General features: G+C 41.0%; 1 protein-coding gene across 1 annotated transcript; it reads left to right on the plus strand.

Moving 5' to 3' along the window:
- Window positions 1–7,386: 7,386 nt before the first annotated feature.
- On the plus strand, window positions 7,387–10,110 carry LOC106713037 (the record flags this gene model as incomplete). Its single annotated transcript, XM_045683304.1, has 5 exons — window positions 7,387–7,524; window positions 7,606–8,331; window positions 8,422–8,688; window positions 8,779–9,048; window positions 9,151–10,110. Coding segments are annotated over 5 exons (1,614 nt in total), but the record flags the coding sequence as incomplete, so codon positions are not given.
- Window positions 10,111–12,752: the final 2,642 nt, after the last annotated feature.

Raw genomic sequence — 12,752 nt, forward strand, 5'->3', positions numbered from 1 at the left:
CTTCAAAATAATGCAATAAAATTATCAACACATAGTTTGCGTCAACAGAGCACTCTCCGCCGGTCGTCGAACGATATCGCCTCGCAATTAACTACAGGGTTTTTCTTAAGCGATGGATTAAATGCTTCGTGGAGGTATAGAACCTCAATATCTATCGGTTAACGCCAAAGTATGTAAAGTTTTTCATTTTTTATAAAAAAACCAAGTCTTAGATTGAAATTGTCTTGGCGCTAAAAATGTTATGTTTACTTTGTCTTTGTTCTTCACAGGGCTAATTATTGAACTTTCATATCGTTGTGCCTTTTTTTATAACAGCGCATAACACAAAAGACAAACATAAACATAATTGAACACAAAAATAATAGAACATTTTTTGAATTCATTTCTTAATCCACATTTGACATCGTTTTTTACACCAAATTTTTTCCACAAATTATTTTAAATACTGAGTCAATGCCTGAAAAATGAAACCTAAAGATATTTATTAGCCTAGCATTTTTATTCACTAGCTTACGCAAGCGACTCCGTCCGTGCGGAATCAAAAAAACTTACTAAGTAGAGTAGACTATCTGTTCTTCCAGGCTATGTTCTACATCTATGACACATTTCATCAAGATCCGTTGAGCCGTTCCAGTGATACCTTTAAATTAACATCCATCCATCCATCTAAACATTCGCATTTATAATATTACGAGTAGTATGATTTAAAAAAAATGAAACAGTTAAGGACAAGAATCTCTTGTAGCTTGATAAAAACGTATGTAAATAAACTTAACCTTCACAAATAGTTTGATCCGTCGTTTAATAAACATGATGTTACTATACTCCTGCTATCGTAACACTATCATTTAATAGAATATGAAATTCATGCTGTATGATAGACCACAACGACGCTCCATATAACTCTTCTTTATCGGTCCCGATCTAGTTGCGTTTTAAAATAGTTCTTTCATTATAATTTTGAATTAAAGTGGCTCTTCATAAGTAGAGATCACATGACGATGTACATAAAATTCAATCTCTCTAAATGGATAGGCGTTTACTTAGAAATGACAGTATATTTGCTTCGTTCCGATTTAAATTTTAAATTCGGCCATAATTCATTATCAATTATGATTTTCACTAAAAATAGCTTTTCTAGACGTATTTTATACACATCCGTTGACGCAATTTCATTTAAAAAGGAATATAAAGTTTTCGCTTCACGTATTATTAATATAATTAGTAAGATTGTAATAATAAAATTGAAGAGAGTCCTCAAAGAGCCTCAGTTTACCGAGCTGTGTGGTCACAGCAATATAAATTTAATGTGTGTTGACTTGTCTGCCACTAGCCACTACTCGTCGATACGCAAATGTATGTACTTCGTCATATCTTCATTCACGCGCACTTGTTGCATATCTGATATGGCGGAGAAAAACATTATTATAGGTATGAAACATTTCTTTAGTTGGATGTAACTAGATTTTGTTAGCGACGTCGACACGTAAAAACATAGTAATAACACAGATAATACTATACTGTATAGTCATAAATATATACTATGTTCATCCATCCATAAATTCAGCCTCGTAACGCCCACTGCTGGGCATAGGCCGCTCCCAAAGATCGCCACAATGATCGGTCCTGTGCAACCCGCATCCAGGATACTCCGGCAACCTTGATTAGATCATCGGTTCATCTTGCGGGAGGTCTGCCCACGCTATTTGAGGGCCCCTAAGGGCCAAACGCAGGCCGGGTCACGGAAGTAAGCTAACGCGTTTCCCGTGGCCCCGCCGTAACGCGTGAGAGGGCAGTCTGGTTTTAGTGGGTATTCCGGTCGCCTTCTGCGGCCGGCGAGTCCCACACTCCCTACGCCATTGCACAGCCCGGCGTAGGGGTGCGTAAATGCATTTCCAGACTATAAAAAAAAAAAAGGTCTGCCCACGCTGCATCGACCAGTAAGTGGCCGACATTCACACATATCATATGAGAATATTTAAGCTTTTTTGTGTTAACATAGATTTATAAATAGTCGAGACATGACAGAAGAATTACATGTAAATCACAAATTGTAGTACGAATTCAACCATTAACAGGGCATCCGAGACAGCGATCTGTTTGTTCTGACAATAACTATTGTACTAATCTTCAATCGCCACATAGGTATTTATATTACTTTATTGCATTTCATAGTTTCTCTTAATTGCAGAAATATGATCCATTTCTTATGATATTTGGAAGCCTTGAATGTCGTTCAGTTTTCTTACCTGATGTTATTATTATAGTTACCTATATTTATCTATAATCCTCTTACATGTGTGCAAAATGCAAATAATTATTTACATATTTGTTACTCGAAGGCCGGGGCTGCGGGGCGGAGCGGGGCGGAGCGGGGCGGCGGCCGTGAACACTAATAGACTTGATCCAGATTAGGGTTTCCGCAAGAACTCGTCTGTAAATCGCCTTAGACTAGACTATTATAGACTAGAAAGTAACTACTTTTACCTAAAGATAGTCAAGTTCGGATATAATCATAATGTGAAATACCTATAGCCAAAGGTGGGCATTAACTCGTTAATCCGTTAATCGTTAATTAACGAAGTTAACATTTTCCTTAACGGATTAACTTTTAAGTTAAATTCAAAAAGTGTTAACGCTCTTGTTAACTTCCGTTAAATTCTACTTCCGTTAATTTAGTCCGTTAATTGTTACAATAGACACTTATTGACGTGTTGTCATTTTATTTAAATTATGCATCAGGCACATTATATACATTCGTAAGTTCGGCTATGTTCGGCGACCGTCGGCGAGTCGAATGGTGAACGAGAACGAGAGAGAACGAGAACGAGCGAGTGTGATGCATGTTATACAATACACCGAGCAGCCGGGATAGACGTGATTAAAAGAGTACCACAGAATCCTTGTTAGAAAATAGTGACGATTTAAACAAACTTACCTCTATCAATATTGCGAAGTTTAGGCGCTAGATACCTTCAAAGTTTATTAATTATTTCACATTTACACAAATATCTCGAAAAGTCTTTATTACATTTTATTCACATTAAAACTGGTTTTCATTTATTTAACATCACTTTTTTTAGAACAAGACTTTGTTATAAAATCAACATAAGGTTCGAAAACACTTTACTCTTAATACAATAATTGTTATACGTGAGACGCAAAATCTATTAAAAAAGATAAACTCTGCGTTGAATAGCAATCAAAATAATCGAGTGTGCATTACTCTTCAACGTCGTACCTAAAATACAACTAAACTTTTTTGCAGACAAAAATGTTTATTTTAATGTTGGAGTTTAAAGACAACAAAAAATATAAAAAAAATAGTTTATGGTTCATTTGAAAAAGCGTACAAATAGGATTTTTTTGTCATTGCGTAGATAAGAAACAAACAATGAAAAATAAATTTAAAAATTCGAAAGACGAAATGTGCACGCAATAAACGTTCCTCAAAAACAAAAGGGATTTAGGTGTTTATTACCGTCGTTTGTTTTTTTTGGAGCTTCTTCATAGTCAACGAAAAATAATTTTAACAACAACAAAAATATGAACAAAGGATCAAATGGACAGCCGCACAGAGAATGCGATAACGAACTCGATGGATTTATGGCCCCAACCCTTCTAATGGTCGGGGATGCACGTGCGCTGCGCAAAGACAATAGCGAAGATAATTTGTTTGTTTACAAAAAAAGTAAACGACAAAACGAGAAAGAATGAGGAAAAAGATAAAATAATTATGTTAGTGAAATAATGTTAAACTGTGTTATACTAAATTTAATATATGAAATGTCGCCACAAGTGACCTTTACAAAAAGACATCGATTTTTTTACGTATATCGAAAGTTTATTTTAAAATTAATCGAATGTCGTTGAAAATAATTCAAAAAATATTCTTACTAATTAACTATAACGATTTTATAGGTGATAAGAAAGAGAGAAGACATCACCCGCGATCGGTTGTTTTCGTTATGTCGTGTAACTTATGCTCTATACACTGAGAGTAATTTAACTTGATTTAACATATAACAATAGATCGGACGATAGATCATTAGATGATAGAAGTTATCGAAGGCATCTCAGTTGTATAGTTTGATGCGTTGAGATGTATCACTGGATTGGTTTTATAGTTTATTTATCAATGTTATAATAAGTTTCCTCTGATGTTAGAAGTTTTATTAATAAATCAATATTAATAAATAAAAAGTACGTAAAAAATGATGTCTGTTCGTGGGTCCTTAGCTAAAATAAAATAAAAAAATATTACCAAATTATACATAAAATTAAATGTCCAGTTGTTGGAGTATGAGCAAATGAATATCCGGGTGCAAATAGTAACAGATAAATGTAAATACTGTACAAAAGTTTTGATTGTTTTCTTTTTAATATTATCACATGTCTTACTGTTTAATAGAAAATTTGTGTTGTCTAAATTTAGTTAGCTCTCTAATTCCGTGACGTCGGATTGTCGATAAAAAATTGACTGAAAAAGTCAATTGTCCATCATTGTCAGTGTAGTATATAAGTGTGTGTAACTAGTGCATGCTATGTCATTATTATGGTACAGGCATTAGTACATCGCTCCTATTGTCTAAATTATATTTTAGTATATTATATAACTAAACTATAGATAGGATTAGCGATCGCCCGAGATTTCGTAAGCGCAGTAAAAAAAATAGCCTAAGTTCTATTGAAAGTCTCGACAAAATCGGTCCATACGATTCGGAGATTATTCATATGGCCATTTCCCGCTTGCGCCTTATACTCGTAATATAAACAAAAATTAACTTTAACTGTTAACTTTAACTTGCGTTAAATTTTCGTAAATTAAACGCTTTAACGATTAACGAAGTTAAATTTTTATTTAACGAATTAACGATTAACGAAGTTAACTTTTTGATTAACTGTGCCCACCTATGCCTATAGCCTCTAGTGTTAAGACCATTTATTATAGAAATGATATAAGGCAAGTAGTTATGTTATGTCGGCTGTACAGTCAACTGTCTAACTGAATGTATCATTCGATGACTGTCTCGAAGTCATGGTAGCCTTTGCTTTTGCTGGCTACAGCGTCATAGCCCAGTTCACTGGGACCTTGACACGCTGCTGTCATTTGACCTCGCGCGGATCACAGACGTCTGCACTCTCCCCCGCTCCTCTGCCGGCCCACGCTCTGGCGAACAGTGCATCAGTTTCTCTTACAACTTCCAGACACACAAAGCTCAAAGTAGTAGGAGATGATTTATTGAGATGGGGCTAGTGTATTGCATTTGTGTTATGCCGCTAGCCGCAACCCGAGTGCTCGGATCATACTGCCTTCGCGCCCAGCGTGCCGCGCCGGTCTCGCGCGAGGTGCACGGGCTGCGCGCGTGCGCGGTCAGCATCCCCCGCCCGCCTCACACGTCTTGCCACGAGTTGCGCCGTCTGCATGCTGACCATTCTTTTGTTAAAACAGGGATATTCTTAATAATAGCTTAATACTTTGTATTCAGTTAATCTATATATATAAAAGAAAGTCGTGTTAGTTACACTATTTATAACTCAAGAACGGCTGAGTCGATTTGACTGAAAATTGGTGGGCAGGTAGCTTAGAAGCAGGAAACGGACTTAGGATAATTTTTACCCCGTTTTCAATTTTTTGTTCCGCGCGGACGGAGTCGCGGGTAAAAGCTAGTTATTTATAAAGTGTTGTAGAAGTAAACTCAACTTCGTCGCTAGGATTCTTTGATTGAATTTTACCAAGAATGGTTGCATAGAAGTGAACCAAAATTATTGGAATCTGAGAGATTCAACGAAATACACAATAATAATAAAATAATCAAACTGTTTGTCGAGTATATCACTATGTACTCGCCTGTGTAGAAAACAGAATAATAAAATTTTGTAACAGACACCTAGTCCTCGTTTAGACCTAAACGAGTGTTACCCAACGTCCCGGCGCGGCGCAACCCTCTGCTCCGCCGCTACCGAGACCCGCGCCCTCGACCCGCGAGGCTGGCGGCGAAGCTCACATGACACGCGCTATTAAATGAATACACACTTATCATCTCAATATATGACACAATCTGTTCTAAAATCATTTGCATAGTGCAATATATCTGTTTTCATATATATTTAGAGGAATAAATTATCGTTTGGTGAAAGTGCAAGTGTAGAAAGGTGTGTTGGGATATTGCAAAGGCAAAGGCGAAGCCAAATTAAGATGCGTGGAGCTGGTGTATAGGTGAGTCAGTTTATAGTCGAGTCAACTGATTTGTATGTGAATTGAGAAGATACCTACATAGTTCACTGTATCGATATCGTCGTAAAATAATAACCTTGGGTTTTTGAAACCAAAATATCCGTGTAAATCATATTGTTATCACGGTTTTGTCAAAGATAATGACTGGGGTGACCTTATGTTTTATCATATTTGCTGCGATAGTTTAAATATTATTAAAAAAAACAACATATAGATGATGGGGTGTAGATGTTTTGTGTGAATTTCAATATTACAAGGATTTTATTTAAAATATTGACTTAGGTAAATGATTAAAACGTGCCCACAAACTCACCAACATTGCAGGAGTGCACAGGAGTGCCTAATGCTGGTTGATCTAAATAAGAATAATGAAAAGTTTAAGCTACTTCAAATGAAATGCTCCCCTTAGGTATAAACTAAAAACAGACACACAGTTTTATGTTTCAAGACACTGGAAAGATGTTAAATTTGTAAATATTATGGTTATGCATATCTATATCGTAATCAACTCAATCAAATATCCCCCCTCCCTCGCAGAAGGTGGCTGTGGGAGGCGTGGGGGGGGGGGGGGCGCTGGGCAGGGACCACGTAGGTCGTCGCGGTCCGTCGATAAGGGTTATCCTCGAAAAGTTTTTCTGATTTTATTAGCCTATAAAACTACATGCACCCCTTGCTGTTACAAATTGTAATCAAATCCAGATATTTTTGGGCATAAATAAGTTCTCACATTGTCACAGAATATTACATTAATTAGAAGATCCGACTTTCTTTTTGGTCATCAGAACCATTTTTTTATTGTTTTTGCAATTAGCAATATTTTAACAGTTAATTAATTGTAAGTTTTTAAAGTACTACTTACATTAGCTTAGATATAACATTAAATGGGAACTTAAATATTATCTGACCTCAACACTGACAACTCATTTTATATCATAAGAGGTATGGAGAGTCATTATGGTGTGAATTCTGAATGATGTGAAAAGTTCAGATATGACGGCTAATAGAGGTGCATGAACACCATGTCTGAAAGGATGGATTACGTAGCGAATGGAGTGTGGATCTGCTTATTATACGGGATTTTTTTACAGGAATGATAGCATAATCCGCAACGCGGGGCGTGCGGGGCGTGCGGGGCGTGCGGGACGAGCGGGTTCGAGCGGACTTCGGATATGGGCAGCCTGCCGGAGCTGGCGGAGCGCGCGCGGCCGGCGGCCCTGCGCTCCGCCGCGCGCACCACCTCAGATCCCCACCGGCACCGCGCCCTGGCCGGTGCCGGCGCCCCACAGGTAACTTCCTGCCTCCCAATCAGTTTCGAGTAAGCCAATATATGTTGTTGAGCCTTTAAAGTATTTTTTCTTTTTTTGAAGCTCCCCGTCCCCACTATATATAAAAAAGAGTGGCCGTGGCGAAAGGCGAAGGCGCCAGCGCGGGGCTTGGCGCCGGGCGGTGGTGGGCGGCGGCGCGACTCCGCGGCGTCGTCGGTGGGCGCGGCGTCGGTACGGCGGCTAATTGTGCGGCCGCCGGCCCCCGTGCCGCGCTCCGCCGTCGTACGCTTTACGCTGCTGTGCGCGGCGAGCGGGCTGTGCGCCGCCGCGTTGCTGCCCTTCACGGCATTCGCGGGTGCGGAGGCGGGCGCGGCGCCGCTGGCCGTGATGCACGCGGTGGCGGCGATCGCGGCGCCCCTTGCTCCCTCGCTCGTGCAGCGCGCGGGACCGCGACTTGTGGTGACGGCGGCGCACGCGCTGGTCGCTGCATTGGTAGGCGCGCATGCGCTGGCGCTGCCACTGTGGGCGCTGCTCTCGCTGTACGCGCTTTGCGGCGCCGCGCTATCGCCGTCTTCGCTTGCGTTGAGTGTGTCGGCGGCCGCGCTGTCGCAGACTGCGGGCGACGAGAACCGGCGTCGAGTCGTGTTGCGGCGGGCGCTGCGGGGGCTGCGCGCGGCACAGGACCTAGGCCTGGTGTTGGGCGCACTGCTACTCGGCGGCGCCTTGGCGCTGTGGCCGGAGGAGCCGACTACTGTCGCGCTCGCCGACAACGTCACGGCGACACGCTGGCCCTTGCTGGACGATTATTACATCGAAGACGACTACGAGGTTCTTAGGCTGCTTTATATTAAGATGTTGGAAGTATCTTTTGTCCTTAAAGAATTGCATACAAAAAAATATTTATTTCTTTATTTGCAGGAGCGCACGTGCGGAGCGGCGGGCTGCCCGCAGGTGCGCATGGTATCGGGCGGTGCGGGGCTGAACGCCGCAGGAAGGCGCGCGCTGGCCGCATGCTGGGCGGCGATGGCGCTAGCGGGCGCGGCGCTGGCGGCAGCGGGAGCCAGCACAAACGCCGCGCCGCCCGACGCCCGCGCCGCCATAGCTGACCCTCGTGCAATCTTCGCCGCACCCATGGGGTTTTTCATAGGACTTCAACAGGGTTTCATTTATACTTCATATATGAGGGTACGAACGTCGTACGCTAGTTTCGTTGAACATCACTTACATTCAAATAATTCTTTTAACTACATGTACAAAAATTTTGCGGGGGTGCAGTGGTACGGTGTGTGCGTGGGCGGCTGGGGAGGCGCGTGGCGTGCGCTGTGCGGCGCGGGCGCGCTGCAAGCTTTGGCGGCGGCCACGCTGAGCATGGCCGCGGCGCGTGCGGGTGGTGCGGGGCGCGCCCTGGCGGCGGGCGGCGGCGCGGCGCACGGCTCGCTGCTGTTGGCGTTGCTGCGCTGGCGTGCCGCGCGCTCCGACCTGGCGCTGCCGGCAGTGGCCGCCGCCGCCTGGGGCGCGTGCGGGGCGCTCTGGGACGTCCTGCAGGTATCCACATTTTTCAGTGTATTCAATATCTTACCATGTCCTAGCCGATGTCAGCAGAAAGTAAACATGACGATAAGTTTTTGATATGTGTGTGTATTGTAGTGCGGGCTGTGTGTGGGCGGCAGCGGCTGGCGCGGGCCGTGGGCGCTCACGTTGGCGGCGCGGCACGCGGGGCTGGCATTGGCGTGCGGCGCGCGGCGGCTGATGTGCGTGCGCGCACAGCTGGCGGGCCTGGCGCTGTCGCTGGCCGCCGCGCTCGCTTCCCACGTCGCCCTCGACCTGCGTCAACGCCGCGCGGACGCTCGCCGCACCTAGCGCCGCCCCCGCTCCCGCTCCCCGGACGGAAACGTTTTTGTTCTACAAGTCAATGCGTTCTCCGAAATGACGGACGTTGTGGACGCCTTTGACGCCGAGGTGAAAGAAGTCAGTCCTAAAGTGCTCAAAGCGACCTCCGGCCGGGTCTACGCTGCACAGCCAGTCGGGCTAACGGGCGGAGGACGAGATGTAAATGACGTTTCAGACGAAGAAACGCAGCACGATCGTCAAGAGATACCCAAATGTCGTGAAGCGAAATTACAGTCTGCCTCGTTCCACGTCGGGGACGTAGCAAGTGTAGAGTGTGCCAGTGGTGGCGCAGGTGACGTTCTGTTGAAAAGTGAGATTTGTTAGTTGTGCGAAGTGCGTCGCGGTGCGACCCGCATGTAGACTCACACTCTTAGCAACCAAAAAAGAAATCCCAATGATTTTTACGGTCACGTTTGTACACACGACATGATTTGAAGTCATATTCGAGCTTATCTCAAATTTTAACTGAATCAAATATGAATCACTTATCATTAATATTCGTACAACACCCACCGAAGCTGCGCAGTCGGCAGTTTCTGATTGTGTCAATGTTTTTTCACTAATGTTTTTAAAGTGAGTGTTATATAAATTTTTATAAACAAATACGTTTTATATTTGGCACTAAAATAAATAAAATTGCGTATTCTACCGAGTCCATGAACTTATTTACAAGATAAAGAACCCATACTATTACTAAACAAGTATACATAAGTAATAAGTATAATTAATTAAGAAACGGCTTAACTCACGTTTGATTGTCCGGTGACGGCACCGACTAGTTTCGGACCCATCGGGGGTCCATCTTCAGGGCGAGTGTTTAATCCGAGGACTTCGCAGGTAGCGTCGCGTCTCGACGACGAGAGTGCACTCGCCCTGAAGATGGACCCCCGATGGGTCCGAAACTAGTCGGTGCCGTCACGGGACGATCAAACGTGAGTTAAGCCGTTTCTTAATTAATTAATTATGATGTCTCACGAAAGTTTAAACAATTTAGTAATAAGTATAGTTTGATTAAAATAACTTAAGAGTTCGAGGGTTCGGTAGGCGACGAGTTAGATTGTATGTGTCTATAAAATGACGTATATTACATATATGTATATAGTTATGGTTGTACCTATGTATGTATGTGTGTATGTATGTGTGTATGTATGTATGTATGTATGTAGATCCCAACACTATTTTTCCACCGCGTGAAAACTAGCACTGAACACATTTCTGTTATAATTGTATATTGTACAGTACTGATTTAACATAATATGAGCCTACCAAAGGAGTTCAACCGACATAAACGAGAAATTTTAAACTAAACACAATGTTTCACTTAAAAATATAGACAAAGCTTTTATGAATTTGTTAAAAAAGTTACCAAGTCAATCTCACGCCCAGAAGTCAAACTAATTTTGATTTCAACTATATCTTTCACCATCATCATCATCAGTTCACTATACGTCTCCACCGAGGGGCTCAGAGCATATCCTAAGTTAGAGATGACTAGACCATAGTCAACCACGCTGGCCAAGTGCAGGTTGATTGACTTCACATATATCTTTAAATTTCTTAGATATATGCAGGTTGCATCACGATGTTTTCCTTCATCGTAAGAACGTCGGATAAATGTACATATGTAAATCGAAAAACACATTGGTACATGGCGGGATTCGAACCCAGGATTTATAGATTACAAATCAACTGCTTAACCTCTGAGCCACCGACGCCCTATCTTTGTAGTTACTTAATTTTATTACAAGGACAATGTCGGTAGAATAACAATGGATAGAGTCAAACATCACCTCTTCACTTTGATGACTAACATTTTCAGATGATTTGTTGTTAGCGCACACGAGCTTACTTAATATTGTTTTCATTACACTATAAATTATTATAGTTGCATTATATTGAAATACAATATTTTGCAATTAATTTGACTTTTGTTAAAGGTTTATTCCGTAAGTAACTTAAGTGACTGTTTTATCAACACATTCGGTAACTAAGTTTGCATTTCTTATAATTATATTTTTTGCATCGTCTTTTACTTTGGAATTTTTCCCGTAATACTTAAGCGTGTTAAAATTTACCAAATAATAAAACAATAATGTATTTTTTTGTTAAATGAAGGTAAATTTTAAAATTATATTTTTTATCATAAACAATTGTTTGTCTGATAATTATCAGGGTTAATGTACCTAATCTTAACCAAAGAACACAAAAACAAAGAAGAAATGAGTCATAATTGGAAAGCAATGTACCTAATTAAATTCTAAAAAGTAAACAAAGTTTTAAATAAAGAAGGTAAAAAAGATTAAAGTCGAATGAAAAATATCAACATAAATGTTTACTATACGTGTGAGTACAAGTAGTGTGTTATCTTGTCTATACGTGTCATTACACTGAGTGGTGTCAATTATAATTTATATCCTTCATAATAATTCTACATTGTAAAAGAATTATATTTAATTATATTTTATAACAACGGTCACACGCAACAATACATGAATAAGCAGAAATTATAACCAAAAAATCCAAGATGCTCGTTATTTTATATATTCCTGTCTTTATATTTAATTTTATAATAATAAATAATTAAACACGTCAGCGTGTCCGTAACAATTGTTTACATGTTTGTATTAAATCATTTTATTATACATGAAATTAAATTATTTGACTGTTCATTCTGTTGTTTTTAATTGAAAAAAAAAAAAACCTTTTACATCCCAAATACAACCTAATCTATACAATTAATAAAATTGGAATGTCTGTATGTAATATTGAAAAAAAAAACATATTTCGTGAACCTTATGTATTTTAGTTGATCATAACGTAGAACAATTTTTTTAATTTTTGTTTGTCTATCCGCAAGGCCGTGTTTGTTTCGGGTAAGCTCCTCAACGGCCTCACTTTTTTTACGGGACTGACAAGAGGGTAGCTGATTCGTGCGGGTATATTAAAAGCTACTTTTTCCTTTTTTTTTAATTCTGCGCTGACGAAGTCGCAGTCGAACGCTAGTGTGAAAAATTTCTTCAAATATAATTGACAATAAGTTTGATGGTTTTTAACGAGTGGTTTTGATAGTCATCAACACGACACGACACCAGACATCGAGAATAATGGAAATCAGATTTCCATTATTTTATAGATTTCCATTATTCTCGATGTCTAGTGTGTCCGGCTTCCTGACATACATTCTACCATCGGACGTTCAGACATACTGCTGGAATCCATGCTTATGTAGTAGACGTGCCGCGCGTTCAAACGAAAAGGTTTGAATCATCGTTCCTTGTCCGTACTGTTAAGGATTGGAATAAGTTGCCGGCGTCAGTTTTTCCGTCCAAGTACGATGTGGGGGCCTTCAAGAGTAGAGT

Source organism: Papilio machaon, chromosome 21, assembly GCF_912999745.1.
Source record: "Papilio machaon chromosome 21, ilPapMach1.1, whole genome shotgun sequence".
Classification (NCBI taxonomy): Eukaryota; Metazoa; Arthropoda; class Insecta; order Lepidoptera; family Papilionidae; genus Papilio; species Papilio machaon.